The 23267-nt window shown below is 30.5% G+C and overlaps 1 protein-coding gene across 11 annotated transcripts in view; it reads left to right on the top strand.

Annotated features, from left to right (window-relative positions):
- The window catches only part of LOC139511619 (myomegalin-like), an 86416-nt gene that overhangs the window by 39298 nt on the left and 23851 nt on the right, over window positions 1–23267 (top strand). For 8 of the 11 annotated variants that reach the window (XM_071298535.1, XM_071298541.1, XM_071298531.1 and 5 more), the window contains 13 exons: window positions 2286–2378; window positions 3765–3869; window positions 7592–7651; window positions 10564–10689; window positions 11159–11236; window positions 13316–13453; window positions 14074–14157; window positions 14696–14791; window positions 15076–15159; window positions 16615–16806; window positions 17179–17274; window positions 20050–20194; window positions 20536–20696. In XM_071298535.1, coding sequence (XP_071154636.1) covers window positions 2286–2378; window positions 3765–3869; window positions 7592–7651; window positions 10564–10689; window positions 11159–11236; window positions 13316–13453; window positions 14074–14157; window positions 14696–14791; window positions 15076–15159; window positions 16615–16806; window positions 17179–17274; window positions 20050–20194; window positions 20536–20696 — 1458 coding nt within the window. The remainder of the gene's footprint in view (window positions 1–2285; window positions 2379–3764; window positions 3870–7591; window positions 7652–10563; window positions 10690–11158; window positions 11237–13315; window positions 13454–14073; window positions 14158–14695; window positions 14792–15075; window positions 15160–16614; window positions 16807–17178; window positions 17275–20049; window positions 20195–20535; window positions 20697–23267) is intronic. The other 3 variants (XM_071298539.1, XM_071298537.1, XM_071298540.1) reach the window with 1 other exon arrangement.

Genomic DNA, 23267 nt, shown 5'->3' with positions numbered 1-23267 from the left:
TTAAAAGGTTTCAACAAGTTTAGCTGCACTCATGCATCTAATTAAAAGGTGAAGATAAGTTTAAAGTCAGACTGGTTTCTTTTTAGGGATGTCAAAAGATTAGAAATTTAATACTGGAGTAAATGGTCGTGATTCTCACTCAGTTATAATAGTCTTAGATAAACCTGATACTTTTAAATTATAAAACATTGAAGTTTAAGGATAAGCACTCAAAATAGATATCAATTAATTAATATTTGAAGGACGTTTCAAAGTAAGCTAAATTGAGGGACACTGTAAGAAGAAGAATCTCAAGATTTATAAAGGTAAAAGAGTATATGAGTTCTAAACTTGTACTCAAGTACTTGGCCTCCCTAGTGAGTTCTCAAGTACTTGTAACCGTCCCCATTTCTTTTACATCAAATTGCCTTTTATAGATTTGATTTCACTTGAGTCAAAGAGCAGTGCATTATTTTGTTTTATTTAAATGTAAATTTTGCATTTAGCTTAAATTCTCAGAAAAAAGTTGTAGTATTTAAACAGGACTTTTTTATAGTTCCTCTTTTGTAAAACATGGAATTTTCTGCTTTTGGTCACTGTGATCTGCATTTATTATTTTAATCTCATTCATATCATATGAATGAGATATGAATCATATGAGTAATTGCCATTAATGGTTAATTGTCCCTCTGTCGCTGATGTTACCTTTATATACCTCCCCTTGAAATAAGTCAATGGTAATATATATAGGAATCCAAAAATTGATTTTTAATCGCTGTAAACTAATGCTTGTTTTGAGTGTAATATCCATAAATGGGCATAACATCCATTTACAAGGAACCTCCCCAACCTGTTAATCTTAACTTGAAATGAAAAATGTGTTAAGGTTAAGAAAGACCTTTATTGCAATTCATTAGTTTACAACATTAGAAAAAATAAAGACGTCTAAAAGAAGATATTATCATTTTGATGGATTATTTTAGATTAGTTAGAATGACCATTAACTATATAAAAACAAATATACTTAGTGGCTGTCAAACTAAATATTTATGTGTTCTATAGGATTATGAAACCTTGTAGTCTTTTTATTTGTTTACAAAACACTTGTTACTTATTCATAATGAATTTGTGTTGACAAATTTTAAAGTTAAATAAAACGACACATTAAAATTGGTTTTAGAATAGAATAGTTTGATTATATTTTGTTTGTTCTTTAATGTTACTAATACTTTATATAACATCATTTTAAACTTCATGAATTCTAATAAATATTAATGCATGAGTTATAAGAATAGAGAGCTGTTCTTACAGTAGATAAACAAATGTTTATCTTAGGAATTTCATTAGAGACACTACAATTACAAATTTTTAATAAATTTAAAAAGAATTATCATATAAAATGTATAGATATTAAGTGGGTAACATGGTTTTGACAATTTTGGATTAAAGAACGGATGCACTCATTTATTTCAAGTACAAGGTAATGTAAAAAATTCTTTGCTTAGGATCTTTGACAATAATTTAAATATTTTTTTCCTGTTTTATTTCTATATAAATTTTTTAATGCAAAATTTAATTTTATCAAATTTTTAAAAGATATTTACTGAAAAAGTGAAGTATCATAAATTCTTCATGTAAATATTTACAAATTATGTTATATATTTCTGGAAGATAAATTTTGGTATTGTTTACATTTTTTCTTATATTGATATTTGGTGCTCATGGACTTTGTCTTTCTTCAGTTTGGGAATTTTGTTCCATATTTTCCTATTGCTTCAATTCATTTAAATGAATGAAAACTCCACATATTTGTTTGTCACATGTATAGTTCTGCTTGCATCTGTACTGACTGAATATGTACCAGTCTTTCTCTAAATGGTTAAGACAACCATTAGAAGTAGATATAGTGAGGGTATATAAATTTTAAGCTGTCAATTTGTCCATCATTTTACATGTTGAATTTGCATGGTTATAGAACTCAACATGGTAAATTGATAAAATATAAGTGAAAGGTGGTAACAAGTGATTTTTAACCCAATATTGCATCTGATGTCAACAGTTGTCAGAAATTGTTCAAATTATGGGCTTTTTTTTTTTGTCTCTTAAGGTTCTGTTAAGTTTTACAGACTTGAACCATTTATTATTTGAATTCAATACCATTTGTATGTTGTTTAAAAAAAAAATGACCGCTTGGCAGCATGATTTTGCTCATTGAATGATTATAGTTTTGTTAGATTACACAGAAGTGCATGCCTTTAAACAGCTCTCAGTTCTTATGTGTGTGTTGTTTGATTGTGTTTATTTAGGCGTTAGAACAAAAGCATGAAGAACTTAATTATTTAGAAGAGAAAGAATTATCTACACAAGCATACTTGCAACAACAAGAAACTGAATTGGAGGTATGTATTTATTTACTGGATTCACTTTTTTTTTTTAATCTTTAATTGGTTTAATGATCTTGTATTCAGAGCAGATGGGTTAGGCTTAGTGTTTTGACGACCCTGTCCAATTTTTTTTCATCATGGGGTTTCAGTATTTTTTCTGTATTTAAGTGACATTTCAACTTCACAATTCTTTTTTTTATCGATGATTCAAACATTTGTCAATATTTCACAGATGTCGGGTGGATCATACAGGCTCCTAGAAAAGGGAAAGTCTTTTTTTCAATCATTTGCCAATCATAAATAGAAAATTTGTTTTTAAATTTGCATAAATGTTAAATAAATATCCCCCCAAACGTTCATTTCCTTTTGGTGTGTGCCAGGGAAAATATAAGATCTGAAAACCTGTTGATAGACAAGTCTTTCTTGTGTAAAATAATTTGTACAGGTGTCCATTTATAATTTACTTAAGCTTAATCTAGATCAACAAATGGAAGATAAATTATTACAATATTTACAGAATAAGCATGAAGTACTGAGGAATAATTCACTATGATATGTTTGTTAAAGAGTTTTATCATTAAATTTTGACGAGTTTTGTTTGTAAATTAACAAAGAAGACTGATCCCCTTTAATCCAGGGGGATTACTTTGTTTTAGGTGTCTATACAAATTACTAATCCCCCTATAATTTTATTTTCATCTATGTTTATTTTTTAATTCAATTTTTTTAATGAAGTAGTCTTTAGGCAAGCTTTCAGTTTTAATTGAAAAGATGGAAAAGTTTGAAATAGACAAATATTAACATTTCTCAGTTTTATGAAAATATTGCATGTTGTCTAGCCTTTTGTGAAATCTGTTGTTAGTAGTTAAATAAATGGACAGGAGTCACAAAAACTGGACTTAAATAATTTTAATCTAATCAAGTAGTTACAAATTGCAATTAAGGTTGTATTAAAAGCAGGGATTACAGCTCAAGAGTTCTTAAATGGATTATTAGTTATTTCTGTCCTTGTGCATAACTAATTGTGGGAAGTGTAGCCTTGAAATGTTGTATAAAAGCAGAATCGAAACAATCCATTCCTCAAATTGGTCAATTTTGCAACGACAAGGTTATTTATGATTATCAGTTGTGCATTCTGTCAAAAGTCTTTTTAGATTCATGTACTTGATATAGTACACATTTAACTGCAAATTAACTTTTTTCAAAGATTTAGCTGAAAAATTTATTGACTTTATGGAATCTTTTTGGAATACTTCGTTGGAAGAAGAAGAAAAAGTTTTACGAAGCTTTGACAGTGATACATTTAATTTGCATTCCAATATAAACAGTTACAGCTGCAATGGTACGTCTTCCTCCATATCATTTAAAAATGACTATAACTGTTATGATATGTATCCACAGAAACTGATGAGAACTCTCGGGAAGAAGGAAGGAGAATTAGAAAGCTTTAAGGATCTTCTGACGAAAGCAGAGAATGCCCTGATACAGAGTGAAGATGCTGTAGATGTGAGTTATTACATTTATTATACTTTAGATCAGTATTTTCATGGGGTACCAATTTTTGTTGAATTTGTGGGTATAAGTTAACCACAAATTTCGATGTTCCAACGAAGTTGCAAAAAATACCAAATCAAATATCTACGAAAAAGCAATTTTTACTCAATCAAAGAAAATTGTAACCCATGAAAATAAATGAATTTACTTTAGTATTTGTTTGCTGTGAAGTTTGTTAATATTTATTTTATTGTCCTGCATCATATTTATTTTTTTCAATTTTAATACATACTTTTAAAAGATTTCACAATAAGAATAAGTAAAACAGAAATTGAGAACAAGGTCATTTTAGTGCTGAAAGAGATGTTTTTGTCGAGCCTGCAACTTTTGTTGCAGAAAGCTTGACTAAGGGATAGTAATCTGGTGGCTACAGTGGCTGCTGCAGCTACGGCGGCGGCGTCTTCATACCTTGTATATAGATGCCTCATGTTACGAAGTATCCGTCAGTCACATTTCCAATGACCTTGTCGTCATTTTCATGGTTCAGTGACTATTTGAAAAAAAGATTTTTTGTAATGTTAAATTCTCTCTTATTACCAGTAATAGTATAGCTATACTTAGTATGTGTGTACTTTGCAAGGTCCTCATGCCCATCAGACAGTTTTCACTTGACCTCAACCTCATTTCATGGATCAGTGAACAAGGTTAAGTTTTAGTGGTCAAGTCCATATCTCAGATACTGTAACCAATAGGTCTAGTATATTAGGTGTATGGAAGGACTGTAAGGTGTAGATGTCCAACTGACAAGTGTCATCTGACCTTGACCTCATTTTCATGGTTCAGTGGTTATAGTTCAGTTTTTGTGTTTTTGTCTGTTTTTCATATACTGCATGCAATAGGTCTACTATATTTGGTGTATGGAATGATTGAAAGGTGTACATGTCTAGCTGGTAGGTGTCATCTGACCTTACCTCATTTTCATGGTTCAGTGGTAAAAGTTAAGTTTTTAAGTTTTGGTCTTTTTGTCTTAATACTATATGCAATAAGTCAACAATATTTGGTGTATGGAAATATGTTATGATTTATATGTCAGTCGCTCAGATTTGATTTGACCTTGACCTCATTTTCAAGATCCATTGCTCAGTGTTAAGTTTTGGTGTTTTGATTTGTTTTTCTAAAACTATAAGCAATAGGTCAACTATATTTGTTGTATGGAACAATTGTTAGCTGTACATGTCTGCCATGTAGGGTTTATCTAACCATAACATCATTTTCATGGTTCATTGGTCAATTTTTAGTGTTCTGGGTTAATGTTAAGTTTATGTGACAGTTGTAATAAAGCTTTATATTTAGGACTATCAACATAATGTCAATGATTAGTTAAGAAGGCGAAACATTTCAGCGTGTGCACTTTTGTTTGATATTTGTGTGCACAAGGATGCACACAAGGATTGTTTTTAACAGCAAACATTCAGAAAAACAGGTAGTCTTCCATGTGAGCCTTGCAATCACTAATTAAAGAGTTTAATTTTTATTATGCCCCACCTACGATAGTAGAGGGGCATTATGTTTTCTGGTCTGTGCCTCTGTACGTCTGTGCGTCCGTTCGCTTTAGGTTAAAGTTTTTGGTCAAGGTAGTTTTTGAAGAAGTTGAAGTCTAATCAACTTGAAACTTAGTACACATGTTCCCTATGATATGATCTTTCTAATTTTAATTCCAAATTAAAGTTTTGACCCCAATTTCACAGTCCACTGAACATAGAAAATGATAGTGCGAGTCGGGCATCCGTGTACTTGGGACACATTCTTGTTGTGTGTGTTTTTTATCCATAAAATGTCAGAATAAATATCGTCGCTGGGCTTCTAAAATGTTGTACATTACAAATTTTTCAAGAAAAAAATATCTCACAAACAGGCTTTGAAAATTTTGACAAAATGCATGCTTCCAAAATGTCGTATGTGAACTTGAAAATTTTTGATAATAGCAGTGAAATAAAAACTTTGACATTTCTTGATTATCCAAGAACTTAAATTATTTTTACAGAAATAAAGAAATGTACAACAATTATTTTTTTCACAAAGCCATCCAACAACGATTTTCAAGTTTTAATACAACATTTTGGAAGCAAACTTTGTAAACAACTGACATTGGCAATTTTGTAATATGTCTTATTTCACACATTTCGATTGGTCTAACTGCATGCTATTTTGTAATACCAAAGATTTCCTCCCGCCCAGACCATTGGTGTCAAAAAGTATTTTTAGCCAAAAAAGTCATATACGACATTTTAGAAGCCCAGCGACGATATGCTTTATATTGTTCAATTCTATAGGTACATTTTGTTTAGCCAGGGCTCAATACCAGGTCATTTACACTGAAGAATAGAGCATACAAATTCTTAAGACTAGATGATCACATTTATTATTTGTTGTTTTGTTATACAGTGATAGGAGGACATTTTTGCTTGAATTTCATTGCAAGCATGACAAAAAAAAAGAAGATTAAAAACAGCCTATTTATGACACATTAATTCAATTAATTTTATTTTAAAGTTTAAACCAATGACTTGGTTTACACCTTTTGATATAATTAATCTAAAAACATAATCTGTTTGTAAACAACTGCTTATCTCATAACATAAGGTGTAAATAACTGCTTATCTATCACAAAACATAAGGGGCTTACAATAGACATTGAGTTCTCCTTATTGACCAAAAGATATTCTGTAAAGTATAATCAATATTATACTTCAATTTTAATAGTTCAATATAAAGATAATTATCCTAATATACCTAAATGCCCTTTTTTAATATAAAAAATAAGACCAATGTGAAAGAAAGATGCATTGATTAAACAATTGCACTTAGTTTATCTTTTTAATATTAAGAAATATTTGCTTCTGCATAAAAATACTGTATTCAGAAAACTTTTTTCTCTTTCTTTACACAAAAATGTGAAAATTTAGACAATTGCTTAGTCAACATTATTTAATTTGGGGTGGTGGGGTCTGAAAGAGTTTTAATAGATTTCTTTCATCCTGATATTTTCAGTTGAAATAGCATTATTAATCCTGGCTCTAAAAGAAAAATTTCAAAAATTGTTGAATGGAAGGTTACTGCTAAGTCAGCAATGCAGCCTTTTATAGCTGACTATGCGGTTTTGGTCATTGCTCATTGTTGAAGGCTGTACAGTGACCCATAGTTGTTAATTTCTGTTGTCATTTGGTCTCTTGTAGAGAGTTATCTCATTGGCAATCACACCACACCTTAACATCTTCAATATAAGCCTCTATTTTAGGAGTAATATCACTGTAACTTATTTTTATATTAGTTTCAACGTTATGAAGGAGGATTAATGATTAACATATGTGATAATTTTAAAATTAGGAGTGGGCGGGAATTGAAAAGTAAATAACATATTTGTTATTATTTATAAATATTTTTTCTTTGTTTTAGCTTTTTGTTTTGGTTTCAACAAGTATTTATTCAATTATGAATCTGTGAAAAATTGTAAGTTGTTTGAGACTTGGAGCAGTTCTCAAAACATACTTTTTAATCAACAAGCCCAAAGCTCAATTTTATGAAAATTTTAGTTGGATTCTGTTGGCTTGTAGAGATTAATTTTGTGAACCTGGACTAGTGGGTAAGCATGAAGACTAAAAGTGTGCATTATCTCTTTCTGTAGTTGACTTTGAACAGGATACCAGTTACTGAAAGATCAATTTGTTTTTCAGGGATTACAGAAACAGTTGAGAAAAGAATCAGGACTGGATAGTCATACTAGACACTATCAGGTAAAACAAAGTTTGGATTAACTCAAGCCTCTTGAAAAAAGATTTGTTATAACATTAACATCTGATCAAGTAAATATATTGTTTAAAAGATATGGAGAGCTTAAAAATATTTAAGAAAACTGTCCTGTAATATCAAGCTTCAAAAATATCTAGCCCTAATGGTTCATCTAATATTTGCAGAGTAAACTCTGTCAGAATATTTGTATTAGATATTAGATACACCTTTATCAATATTACATGGTTGATTGGTCCATTGACAGTTTGTTCTTGGCTTGAGTATGGTTTTTACACATCTTAATGATGTTTCTGATAGCTTTATAAGTAGGACCTAGGTTTAAACAAAGATCAAATTTTGGTACTTTTATGCAAGTCACCCTTGAATTGACAACTTGATACCTGAAGATTGTTATCTTGGTATTTAATTATTGCCGTCATTATTAAATGATGGCTAACTATTGTCATTTAGGCCGGGATAAAGTCTTTTTTGTTTTAAATTCTTTATTGTTATATTAGTTAAACATTATACTTGTGACAAATACAATTGATAAACTTTTTTAATATTTCTAATTCAAAAATTTGCAAATTTCGGATAACATTTTTATTGGAAAATTTTCTTTAGGATTTTTAATTTTTTATTAAAAAGTATGTTTTTAATCTTTATCTATGTATTTAAGGAAAGTTTATTTTAATGGTTTTGGGGAGAAAATAATTTTTCTTGGCCTAATATTTTAAAGTACATCAAGAACAATAGTTAGTTATAATCATGTCATACAGAAATTTGGCCAGTTAATATTATTAATATATATTTGGTCAGTGATGAAGCATTTATTCTGTTTTTTTAAATTTGGAGAGTGTTCATAGATTTGGAGGGAAATTTATTTACATGAAATGAGGTTAGTAAAGAAGTTTTGATGGACTGCTCGTCCTGAATATGCATGAAATATTTGCCACTGGATGTTAAGCAACCAACAATCAATCAATTTGATGGACTAAAATTAACCCCAGTTACTGTTATAATATGTATTTTTTATTTATTAAACTTGCAGGAAGACCCTAAGTTTTAATGCATATACAATGTTATGTAATACATATTTATTTAGATGACTGCCAAAGTTTTAAAATTTTAATACACCAACCTGAAGCATATTTAAAATACTTGCATAGCATTATAATCATTATTAGTATACTTTTTTGTGCATTATATTGAAGTATTTGAACACTTGATTTTTCAAATCAAATCATGTAAAATGTTGTCAATTATCATTTTAATTTTTTGGAGAGGACCTTTCAATAATAATATTAAAAAAATCTCTTATTCCAGTGGATTTATTATTATTCGTTGGATACCAATTTTCTTTGATTTCCTTGGTTAAGCTAGGTAAACAAGAAATATATATCTTCAACAAAGTGCAATTATTTCATTGGATTGTAAGCAGACTTCGATAAAACCACAAAATCTAATATCCATGTAGATACAAATTCCTTCAGTCTGCAAAAATTGGTAGCCATGAAAAATAAAGGACTCCACTCAGTGTTCTCCCCAGGCTGTTTTAGCGTCGCGGTACCGCGATGCTATATTTTCTTCCCGTGACGCTATAATTATTTTCAGGATGTTATTTTTGTCGTTTCTATATGGCAAAGCCATGTCCTAAATTTTTGAACTTTCATCCTATTACTGCTTATGATCATAAAAAATATATCACCTTTAATTTTAATCCCTTCAAGTCTGACAATAGAGGCAATTTAGAGTAATTAAAAGGTGTTAATTGCCCTTTGGGTGATAACTGTTTGGATACGAATACCCGAAGCTGTCACTTGTGACATGAATACCACATGGTCTGCAATCGCAAATTTCGAAAAGGAGAAAATGTAATCAGAAAATCTTAAAAGAAATCGAAATATATGTTTGCATAATGAAAATTCAAAGAAACAAACAATTTTTTTCTTTTAAAAAGAGGTTGAGTCTTATCTTTTTATGACTTTCAAAATATTAGTATTACATTTACTTTCTTTCTCTTCCTATTACTTGTAAATCGAGAGTGAAAATTTTGATTTTGAGCTAAATAAGTTTTGTACTTTCTTTAGAAAGTGATCATAATTGGCTTTAGTTTATGTTTCATCCATTTATTGCATTTAAAAACGCCATATTTATTCCCAATCTCTTGTCAAACATTGTTTATTTTCGTATTTTTCATTGCTTTCGGCAGCCATTTAATATTTTATTGTAAACTACTGATCGGAACCGGACCAGATATCACAAAAATCCGCATTTTACAATAATAATAACTACATATTCACAAATGGCACAGTATACAGAAAATAATGATACCTAAAGAGAAAACTAAGCATTAACAGACTGATAAGTTAGATAAGTTTGTTAAAAATATATATCATTTTGATAAAAAGAAACAACTGGGACCATGAACCAATATATACATATTTAGTGCAATTGTATCTATACAGGTTGCACTATATTAAAAACCATTCATTCATTTAGCTGGGTAGGTAGGGTAACTGGAACCACACATATATTTTTATTTGGCCCAAGTGGGAAAAAATAAATCTGGAACTATAAATGAATATAGAAAACATAAACTGAAAATACTGTTATCATGGTTATAGTTTAATTGTATAATCAGTTATGAATTCAACAATATAGACACAAAGAATAGGGTGGAATAGAATATTTTATTCACCAAATAAGGACCTATAGCATACAAACAATATAGTAAATTTTGACGTGACAAATTATTTTTTTTATGCCGAATGTGATGCTATCCAAAATTTCTGGGGAGAACACTGCCACTGAAACAAATTTTCATTATTTCAGAAAACTTTGCACTAATTTCCATGCACACTTAGAATGCGTTACAGCACACAAACATGAGTGTATTTGTTGCTTTGTTTTGTAGACGCTATTTGAAGATGCTCAGAAACAAGTTGAAGGAAAAGATCAGTTGGTGAAAAATCTGACTGAAAGTTTACAGGATAAAGATAGACAGATCCAGTATTGTATGGAAATATTCAGACCAACTAAGGTATGAGGTGCACAGATATGAAAGCAATGTTATTTGTGCCACTTAGGAATTTTCTCATTTATATTCTTATTGATATTAGAGTTGGTGCTTCTGACTTACGATTCATACAGAATTCAAAGGTATTGATGGACATTTTAGCAGTGATTTTATTGTGTGTATCAAGAAAGCACTCATTTTTGTATTTGATTTATAATTCACTTAAGCTTTATACAATGGGTATTATAGTAAAATTTAGTCCTTTCAAAAAAAAAATTTCCCATAGCCTATTTACTTACTAAATAAACTCATCATAGATACCAGGACTAAATTTTATATATATGCCAGACGCACGTTTCGTCTACAAAAGACTCATCAGTGACGCTCGAGTCCAAAAAAGTACGAAGTTGAAGAGCATAGAGATCCAAAATTCCTAAAAGTGTTTCCAAATACAAATAATTGTTACTATACTTATATAATTTTTTTTTTTCAGGAAGAAGAAAAGAAATCAATGGATGGTTGGATGAAAGACTTACAGGACAAATTAAGGGAGAAGAATAAAGCTCTTGAGGTACTACTTATGCAGTCATGTGATGGCTTATATTTGAAACCAATATTTACCTAACTCCTACTATAGTTATCATATTTCTAAGAATGCACTTGAGGCTTTTACTCTTTATAACCATGGTTGCAATTATTAAGAAATGAAAGACAGAATGACATCATAAAAAATATCAATGTTTAGTAAAGATCTTGTGTAGGGTCAGTTTTTTTCATACTTTCTAGATTGAGTGTTTGTTGTTTGCTCCAAGAGTGTCAATGATCATTAGCAAAATTTCATGAATATGCAGGGGAAATTAGTTATCAAAGGTACCAGGCTTATAATTAAATACACCAGACGCATGTTTCGTCTACATAAGACTCATAAGAGAAACAGTTTAAACAATGAATCTATTACTGTAGGTAGGCCCATTTCCTGAAGCTTGTCTTTAACTTGTAGTCTATTATTGCCTGTTCTTTAATCCAGATTTTCTATATTAACAGTTTTAAGTATAATTACTATTTCTTTAATCCAGATTTACTAATATTATAGTTCAAAGCTCAAATGTGTACTATTTTTTAAATGTTTACGTTTGCAGCTGATTATACATGATCTATATATGATTATGTCTGCAAATTATAAGATATAATAAGCTCTTATAATTGAATTAACACAAATTGTGACGTCAATTGATTATCCTACTTAGAAGTATAATAAAAGCTTGTATATATTTGACAACATTTAACAATGAATAATACTGGCCCTGCATTGAAGACCTATTGGTGACCTTCTGCTGTTGTCTTTTCTATGGTTGGGTTATCTCTTTGACACATTCCCCATTTCCATTCTCAATTTTAAGTTCAAGCCAACAAGCTGGTGTCAACTTTGCTGACTTCATATCAATATAAAATTGAGAATGGAAATGGGGAATGTGCCAAAGAGACAACAACCCGACCATAGAAAAAAACAACAGCAGAAGGTCACCAACAGGTCTTCAATGTAGCGAGAAATTCCCGCACCCGGAGGCGTCCTTCAACTGGCCCCTAAACAAATATATACTAGTTCAGTGATAATGAACGCCATACTAATTTCCAAATTGTACACAAGAAACTAAAATTAAAATAATACAAGACTAACAAAGGCCAGAGGCTCCTGACTTGGGACAGGCGCAAAAATGCGGCGGGGTTAAACATGTTTGTGAGATCTCAACCCTCCCCCTATACCTCTAGCCAATGTAGAAAAGTAAATGCATAACAATACGCACATTAAAATTCAGTTCAAGAGAAGTCCGAGTTTGATGTTAGAAGATGTAACCAAAGAAAATAAACAAAATGACAATAATACATAAATAACAACAGACTACTAGCAGTTAACAATATACTTGTATAAAAAATAATGTCCAGTTCATTTTAAAAATGTATATGCTAAGTTGAATATCAGTGATACTAAAGCCATGTTAAATACATTTTCTTGTTCTCAAACATCCCTGTTAGCTGACTTGTGCTTATCACCAATTTAATATAAATGGAACATGTTAAAAAGATCTCAGAGTAAGGCCACCCTTAACAGTTATTTTTTTTCTATTATTTGTTCGATGTTGCCTTCCCATGCCTTGTAAGGTTGGGAAGGAAAGTTAGGGAATTTATTTTTTCTTTGGCCAACATCATAAGTTGCATGTTTACGACAAGAAAACAACTTAATTGCACGATAATACAAATTTTTATAACACCTCTGGGTGTGGGATTTTCTCACTGTGTTGAAGACCCATTGATTGCCTTTGGCTGTTTTCTTTTTTTTGGGCAGGTTGTTGTCTCTGACATATTCCCCATTTCCATTCTTAATTTTATTTTTTAACAAAATATTTGGAGAAAGCTGCTTTTTAGGTGGGTAGTAAGGCAACGTACATCAAACAATTTTAATTTTATTTTTGGTCTGAATAAACACATCATAGATACCATGATTAAAACTTTGTATGCCAGTTGCATGTTCTTAAATTATACAGCCTTCAAAGCTGTCAAAGGGTTTTTAAACATTTGATCGTATAAAGCTTAAGGCTGTATAAGGGTATAAACAAAAAAAATGATAATATTCAAATTGGTTTCTTATAAGGATGCTACTGGAGAAAAGTATAGAATTTTGGATGAAAAAGATGGAGAGATTAGAAAGCTTAAACAACAGATCAGAGAGAAGGAGCGTGATTTGGAGAAGGCAAACCAGACATTGATAAGTACAGAAGAGACAATAGATGTATGTTCAAGGATTACTGTAAACCAACTTTTTTCGCAGATACTTTATTTCGTGCTTTGCCCTTTCTAGTCAATTTAACGGCTATTTGATTTTGTGATTTTCTTCTTCACTTGAAATATTTTACGAAGGAAAGATCCAAGTTTAAAGTATTAGTGACGATTTATATTCACATTATTTTTCTACTCGTGAAAGTCGCATAAAAAAAGTTGGTTTACAGTATTTGATAAAAAATAATATATTAGTTACTCTAATACTAATAGGAGCAAATGATGAATCTAGGAATCTTGGAAATTTCCCCCACTAATCTTGAAAATGAATAACAAAGAAAATTTAGATTCCACATTTTATAAAAAGCAATAAAAAGTTCAAGCGGCACATTCTACAAAACATTAGAGTTTTCTTCTTTATTGAAAATCAAAATTATATCTTTTGATAAATTTAGAAAAAAATGAGCTACCAAGTATTTTTTCGGAATATAAGCAAGAAAAGACAGATTTTATCTCCAATCCTCATGACTACATAATGAATATATCATACTCATAGTAAGAATAACTTTAGCAATGAAACTTCAATATCTTATGCATGTTTGTAACTTATTTATTTTTCTTTCCATATTAAAGGGTCTAGAACAAGAATGTAGCGATAAAGAACTGAACATGAAACAGCTGGTAACCTCCCTTAAATCAGCTCAGAGGTCATTTGAGGTACTTTTTTTACTTCTTAATTATCTGTTTTGCTTTTTGAATAAAGAGGAGTAAATTTAATCAGTGTTAGCCATTTTTAAACAAAGATGGACAAAGTCTTTGATTTGATATGGTACATTCAGTGTCAGAACATACCAGTTATTGTCATTATTGTCAGTTTAATATTAGAGTGCTTCTTGCAGTACAATGTACATAGTAAATATTATACATTAAGCTTTTGTAAAATAACAGAATATGTACATTGCAATAATTGAGCAAAAATATGAATACTGCTACTTTTCAATATTTGAGCCAAAAATGTGAATACTGTTGCATTTCAATATTTGAGCAAAAATGAGAATACTGTTACATTTCAATTTTTGAGCAAAAATGTGAATACTGTTATATTTTAATATTTGAGCAAAAATGTGAATACTGTGACATTTCAATATCAAAGCAAAAATTAAATATGGTTACATTTCAATACCTGAGCAAAAAAGTAAATACTGTTCCTTTCAATATTTGAACAAAATGTGAATTACTGTTGTTTTATCTGCAGGATGCTTTAGACAACCATGCAAGGGTTCTTAGGGAGAAAGATAGCATGATTAAAAGACTTCAGACTAGTTTGGCAGAGAAAGAGAGAAATCTTGAGGTAATTGTTTATATGCTGTGCAATGAATGGTAAGAAGAGATAATTGTGCTTTAAAAAGTATATGAGATTTTTTAAAGTTTTGTTTTATATAATCAAATTCACCCATTTAAGTTATGCTACTATTAATTGCAATGTTATAATTTTCCTAGTATTTCATCATTTATTAACAATCATGTCTGGCTATAATCTGCTAATTTTCATTATGCTTATTATTTAATTTATATCCAAACTTGGAAGACCATTGAATAAAATATTAGTATATATATAATGTTACTTTTTTTTAGACTTCACAGTGGAGTGGCAATTCTAGTAATGAAGAGTTAAATAGATTAAAGAAACAGTTGAAAGAGAAAGATGATTTACTGCAGGTATAGTAGTATTAATGAACTTTTGGTGAAAAGTTGTAATATTAAACAGATATGATTATATTTTATTCTTGTTGAAAAAACTTTTATTATATGACGGCAAAATTTTTTTTGCGTCATATAATACTATCATGCCGTTGTCGTCCAAAAACGCATTTAGTTTCCGGACAATAACTTTAGTGAATGTATCTTTATAAATTTTTACCAGAAGGTTCAATACCAATTAAGTAAGGTTGGGATTGATTTTGGGGGTTATGGTCCCAATAGTTTTGGAATTAGGGGCCAAAAAGCAGCCCAAAATAAGCATTTTTGTAGTTTTCAAACAATAACTTGTGTATGAATCTCTCTGAAATTATACCACAAGTTTTCATACTATGAAGGGATAGTTAGTATTGATTTTTGGGGGGTTATGGTCCTAATAGTTTAGGAATTGGGGGCCAAAAAGGGGGCCCAAAATAAGCATTTTTGTAGTTTTCAAATTATAACTTGGGTTTAAGTGTATGAGTCTCTCTGAAATGATACCACAAGTTTCCATACAATGAAGGGATAGTAAGTATTGACTTTGGGGGTTATGGCTCAAAATGTTTTGGATTAGGGGCAAAAAAAGGGGAAAAACTAGGTTTTTCTGGTCAATGGACAACCCATTAAGACAATTTAAAAGCAGTGTAAGGGAGGTAATTCAAGAACATTTAACATACAATGTTGGGTATGTTCGGATTTACCTCCCTTACACTACTTGTTAATTATGTATAAAGAAATGTCAGGTTTTTGACTGCTAAAAAAAAAAAAAAAGGGGGGGGAGGGGGGGTAGTAGTTTTCAAATTCTTTTTTCCCAATTTTTCAAATTTCAAATTTTTGAAAAGTTTAAAGGAGAAAACTTTAATTGCACAATATTGTGCAATAGATTTGTAAGATCTTGACATTTGTTTTGTGTAAGAAACCCATATTATGTCAAAAATTTGATCAAAATCCAAATTCAGAGCTGTATCAAGTTTGAATGTTGTCCAAGGATACATTCAGCATGAACACATGGACACATGTCAAGTTATCAGGAAAACTTACTAATTTTACTTTAAGTTGACTACAGTCTATACTCTTCCCCGTTAATTTTGCAATCTTAAAGGTAAATTATATTATACCAAATATAAAGTCTTTGGTTTTCTCTTCAATGATATTTGCCCAACAGCAGTCATGCTCTTGAGTGTATGCTACTTCAGGACTACCAAAAGCTTTGTTTTACAGTAGAAATTGAACAACACAATTCAACTTTCAAGTTGGCCAAAATAATTTTAATTTTGCAATAAAAAAAATTCTTAGGGATTGAGAACAAGCAGATAAAGTTTTATGATTCTATTAAATATATTTATTCCTGGATAGAATATTGTGGTAAACATTTTGTAAGTTTCTCCAGGTGTTACGCTGAAAGTTAGTTAAAAGGGTCCTTATTTTCATCTTCAGGATGTAATGTCCGAACAGTCTAAGGCAACAGCTGCCAATGCAGAGGCTCTGAATAATCTATTGAAGAAACTGAAGTCTAAAGACGAGGATATACGAGAGTTGATGGAGAGATCTAATAAAGAAATGTCAGATCTCCATAACAAACTTCAACAGTTACAAGCAGAACTTAATAGGAAACAACTAAGTTCAAAGGTAGGTCAAGTTTTCATGAATTATTAACAAGTTTATTCCAACTGAGTCTCATTTAATCAGTCCAAAGTCATTTTATTGTTTTGTTTAGGTCTGATAGTTTTCTTTTTTTAAAGAATTTGGTATTGTCAAATGGCAGAATTGTTGAAATATGTGCTCAATTTATTAACATCTTGCTGAGACTGGCTGATTTTACGCCTGGCATATTGTATAGATACTTTATGAAGGATGACTGAATTTTAAAAAAAAAGGAACTATTACAGCAATTCAGATTTATATTTTATGATTAGATAGAAATGTGATCTAATTAGACTCATTCTTGTACTAATAAAACATCAAATTAATTCTAACTTCAAGTAATTTTTTTTCATTTAGAGTTCAGAAGACCAACTAATTGATATTGAACAGGATCACAGACAGGGCATAGACAAACTTGCTGGAGCACTTAAAGATAAGGACAAAACTATTGAAGTAAGAGGGAGAATGTAACCAAGCTTTTTAGAATTGTATAAAAAAAAATCAAGTTTATAAGTCATTTTTTTTTTCATTTGTGCTATTTGTTGAAATCCATAGTCATCTCTTTTTTGATCTCAGTCGCAAACATGTTTTCACAAACACTCTAATTTGATTTTGAATTGGCTTGATAATAAAAAGATTCAATATGCAATGATAGTGTACCATACCAGTTAATTCTTTTTTATACGACCGCAAAATTTGAAAAATTTTTCGTCGTATATTGCTATCACGTTGGCGTCTGCGTCGTCGTCGTCGTCGTCGTCGTCGTCGTCGTCCTGCGTCCGAATACTTTTAGTTTTCGCACTCTAACTTTAGTAAAAGTGAATGGAAATCTATGAAATTTTAACACAAGGTTTATGACCACAAAAGGAAGATTGGTATTGATTTTGGGAGTTTTGGTCCCAACATTTTAGGAATTAGGGGCCAAAAAGGGCCCAAATAAGCATTTTCTTGGTTTTCACACTATAACTTTAGTTTAAGTTAATAGAAATCTATGAAATTTTGACACAAGGTTTATGACCACAAAAGAACGGTTGGGATTGATTTTGGGAGTTTTGGTTTCAACAGTTTAGGAATTAGGGGCCAAAAAAGGGCCCAAATTAGCATTATTCTTGGTTTTCGCACAATAACTTTAGTTTAAGTAAATAGAAGTCAATGAAAGTTTAACACAAGGTTTATGACCACAAAAGGAAGGTTGGGATTGATTTTGGGAGTTGAGGTCACAACAGTTTATGAATTAGGGGCCAAAAAGGGGCCAAAATAAGCATTATTTTTGGTTTTTGCACCATAACTTTAGTATAAGTAAATAGAAATCTATGAAATTTAAACACAAGGTTTATGACCATAAAAGGAAGGTTGGGTTTGATTTTGGGCGTTTTGGTCCTAACAGTTTAGGAATAAGGGGCCCAAAGGGTCCAAAATTGAACTTTGTATGATTTCATCAAAAATTGAATAATTGGGGTTCTTTGATATGCCGAATCTTACTATGTATGTAGATTCTTAATTTATGGTCCCGTTTTCAAATTGGTCTACATTAAGGTCCAAAGGGTCCAAAATTAAACTTAGTTTGATTTTAACCAAAATTGAATCCTTGGGGTTCTTTGATATGCTGAATTTAAAAATGTACTTAGATTTTTAATTATTGGCCTAGTTTTCAAGTTGGTCCAAATGGGGGTCCAAAATTAAACTTTGTTTGATTTCATCAAAAATTGAATAAAGGGGTTCTTTGATATGCCAAATCTAACTGTGTATGTAGATTCTTCATTTTTGGTCCAGTTTTCAAATTGATCTACATTAAGGTCCAAAGGGTCCAAAATTAAACTAAGTTTGATTTTAACAAAAATTAAATTCTTGGGCTTATTTGATATGCTTTATCTAAATATGTACTTTGATTTTTGATTATGGGCCCAGTTTTCAAGTTGGTCCAAATCAGGATTCCATATCAAGTATTGTGCAATAGCAAGAAATTTTCAATTGCACAGTATTGCACAATAGCAAGAAATATCTAATTGCACAATATTGTGCAATAGCAATTAATTTTCAATTGGAGTTATCTTTCTTTGTATAGAATAGTAGTTGATTATATATGTTGGAAATTTGCCAGACATGACTATGATGTCATTTTCTATTTTTATTTGCCAATAACTTTATGTAAATAACTTCATTGGAAATTTGCCAATATAAAATGTTGCTGATGAAGCTTTTTTTCCTTATCTTATCTAAAATGTTTTTAGATAATGTATGTTGGACATTTGCCAGACATGACTATGATGTCATTTTCTATTTTTATTTGCCAATAACTTTATGTAAATAACTTCATTGGAAATTTGCCAATATAAAATGTTGCTGATGAAGTTTTTTTTATTGTTTTATACAATAAACAATGTATATTCACTTTTACTACCAACCAATCTTTACCATTCAGTGATAACAAGCACTTTATTTTACATTTTAATATTTTATGATGTATTTAAAAGAGTAGTTATTGTTGCAAACTCCATTAGAAATTTGAATTGATATCAGTTTTGGAAAAAGGGAAACGGGGATGTGAAAAAAAAGGGGGGGGTTAAATTTTTCTCATTTCAGATTTCATAAATAAAAAGAAAATTTCTTCAAACATTTTTTTGAGAGGATTAATATTCAACAGCATAGTGAATTGCTCAAAGGCAAAAAAAAACTTTTTAAGTTCATTAGACCACATTCATTCTGTGTCAGAAACCTATGCTGTGTCAACAATTTAATTTTAGATTTAAAAAGTTTGAAGAAGAAATCTTTAATTGATTTGTAAAATCTTGACATTTGTTTTGTGTAAAAAAGAAACCATGTAATGTCAAAAATTTGATCACAATCCAAATTCAGAGCTGTATCACGCTTGAATGTTTTGTCCATACTTGCCCCAACTGTTCAGGGTTCGACCTCTACGGTCGTATAAAGCTGCGCCCTGCGGAGCACCTGGTTGAAAATTGTTGGAAATATAAAAATATATGAGTTGTGTTAAATTACAAGAATGGCTTATATCAAAATACTTGAAAATGTCCTGGATATGTAAATATTTCAGTGTTGGCTTAAGAAAAAAAAATCTGTTTGACTTTTAACATAGATTGCAAATGATTTTGATATGTGTCGCTTGTCTTTTTATGCAAGAAAAGAAAAAGAAAGTTGATAACAATTTCACAGGCAGTCGTATCAAAGGTCAAAAATTGAATGAAGATCTAACATTGTTTTGTTTAGACCTTGGTTGAGAGTGGACAAGAAAAAGACAAACTAATCAACAGATTGCAGCAGGTACATGCAGCATCACGTGGAACTATAATGGATAATAACAGACTTAGAGATGAGGCTGATGAACTTAGGAATCAGTTAGCGAAGAAAAAAGGTAATCACAATATAGTTCTATTTTATTGTTTTTTATTTCAAAACAAAAACTATGTCAAAAAAGTACTTTATAGGGTTTTATAGCTGACTATAAGGTATGGGTTTTTCTCATTGTTGAAGGTTGAACAGGGACTAATAATTGCTTTGATCGTCATTATTTATATTGTTGTCTCATTATAAATCATAGCACATCTTCTTAATTTTATCCTGAAAACTTTGATTAGTTTTACGAAAGCATTGATAATTTTTACCCTAAAATGAAATAGAATGTTTATAAAACAATTGACTTGTCATAAAATATTATCATTGAAAGCAACTTAATCAAATACTATCATTTCACAGATGAAATTAGCGAATTAAAGCTTCAGTTAGACAGAGATGGATCAAGGAGTCCTAAAGCAGGATTTCATGTAGCCTTAGAGGAACTTAAACTTCAGTTAGCAGTAAAAACAGAGGCCCTTAAAGCTGCTAAACAAACAGAAGAAGACTTCAGGGAACAAATTGTAAGTTTAACTTTTGGGAGACAAATATATAGCTCTAATTTTTATACGACCGCAAAAATTTTAATTTTTTGGTCGTATATTGCTATCACATTGGCGTCGTCGTCTGCGTCGTCGTCGTCATCGTCGTCCGAATACTTTTAGTTTTCGCACTCTAACTTTAGTAAAAGTGAATAGAAATCAATGAAATTTTAACACAAGGTTTATGACCACAAAAGGAAGGTTGGGATTGATTTTGGGAGTTTTGGTCCCAACATTTTAGGAATAAGGGGCCAAAAAGGGCCCAAATAAGCGTTTTCTTGGTTTTCGCACTATAACTTTAGTTTAAGTGAATAGAAATCTATGAAATTTTGACACAAGGTCTATGACCACAAAAGGAAGGTTGGGATTGATTTTGGGAGTTTTGGTTCCAACAGTTTAGAAATTAAGGGCCAAAAAAGGGCCCAAATAAGCATTATTCTTGGTTTTCGCACAATAACTTTAGTATAAGTAAATAGAAATCAATGAAATTTTAACACAAGGTTTATGACCACAAAAGGAAGGTTGGGATTGATATTTGGAGTTGGGGTCACAACAGTTTATGAATTAGGGGCCAAAAAAGGGCCCAAATAAGCATTATTTTTGGTTTTCGCACAATAACTTTAGTATAAGTAAATAGAACTCTATGAAATTTAAACACAAGGTTTATGACAATAAAAGGAAGGTTGGGTTTGATTTTGGGAGTTTTGGTCCTAACAGTTTAGGAAAAAGAGGCCCAAAGGGTCCAAAATTGAACTTTGTGTGATTTTCATCATAAATTGAATAATTGGGGTTCTTTGATATGCCGAATCTAACTATGTATGTAGATTCTTAATTTTTGGTCCTGTTTTCAAATTGGTCTACATTAAGGTCCAAAGGGTCCAAAATTAAACTTAGTTTGATTTTAACAAAAATTGAATCCTTGGGGTTCTTTGATATGCTGAATTTAGAAATGTACTTAGATTTTTAATTATTGGCCTAGTTTTCAAGTTGGTCCAAATGGGGGTCCAAAATTAAACTTTGTTTGATTTCATCAAAAATTGAATAAATGGGTTCTTTGATATGCCAAATCTAACTGTGTATGTAGATTCTTGATTTTTGGTCCAGTTTTCAAATTGGTCTACATTAAGGTCCAAAGGGTCCAAAATTAAACTAAGTTTGATTTTAACAAAAATTAAATTCTTGGGCTTATTTGATATGCTTTATCTAAATATGTACTTTGATTTTTGATTATGGGCTCAGTTTTCAAGTTGGTCCAAATCAGGATTCCATATCAAGTATTGTGCAATAGCAAAAAAATTTCAATTGCACAGTATTGCACAATACAGTAGACTCCACCTAATCGGATATCGGCTAAACGAATATATCGGCTATTGTAATATTATTTCAAAACACCGAACCATTCCCTATACATTTCAGTCAAAATACATCGGATAATCGAATATCGGTTATTAGAATATATCGGCTAATTGGATAGGAATATTCATGAAAAATGTGTGAAACCATGTACAATCGAATATTTTGAAATAATTTCATATTTTTCTTGACAGGAAATGAGCCGGAAGTTGCGCCATTACGAAGTTTAAGAAAATTTCAGTACAGAAATGTTTCATTTTATTAATAAAACGATCTTTTATAGTCAAATAAAACATGTTTCTTCTTGTTGTCTTGTTTATTTTATGAATCTGATATTATATTTTGCCTAAGATGTGTTTGTTATGTGTTTATCAAAATGTGATCGTTATCATTTACTTCACAAACAAGGACACGACAGAAATAATAAACTGTGCGTGATGTTCATCAATAATTATTAAATATGAATGAAAAGTACCTCTTTCTCAACAATTTATTAAAATATATATAAAAGTCCCGTGTAAAAATAAGGAATCGTGTGTCAATAGCATATCCCAGGTGAAATAGAATTATGTAACTTGTACACATGTACGCCATTTTCCTAGTTTACATAATATTCAGCTTTTTATTTTGAACCACGGCAGATAAGATAGAAAAGTAAATTAATTTTCCTCATCTTGATGTCCAATTTTATAATCATAAAAGTAGTTGTATTACTTGAAATGGAAATGTGTTTCATAAATAAAAAACTGTAGAAAATTAGATCCGAGTTCGATCACCTTCTTAAGCTATTAATAGATTTACCTGTGGCCTACTTCCGAGAATTCAGTTATTTTTAGCTTTTACCTGTTTTAACACACAAATGAAACAAATCACGCAAAAACAACAAGTCTCATTATTTAAGAGGTACATATTTTATTCAGATAATCAACACATAATTAAAAAATCAACAGACTGACAGTTAAACAAAATACATTGTAATCAACTGATCGATCTATTACCACTCAATCAACCGATTTATCCGAACTTGTACCTGAAAAAAACATTGAGATTAGTTACAAATTTCCATTAATAAAGCAGCTATAATAGCTATTGGTATCTTAGGGTTGTGTCTGTCAATTTAAAAAAACAAACTTGGAGGAATATACGTTCATCGGCTAATTGAATATATCGGACAATCGGATATTTTTAGCTGACATTTTG

Source organism: Mytilus edulis, chromosome 2, assembly GCF_963676685.1.
Source record: "Mytilus edulis chromosome 2, xbMytEdul2.2, whole genome shotgun sequence".
Taxonomy (NCBI): Eukaryota; Metazoa; Mollusca; class Bivalvia; order Mytilida; family Mytilidae; genus Mytilus; species Mytilus edulis.
This window is presented reverse-complemented; position numbering and strand designations above follow the sequence as displayed.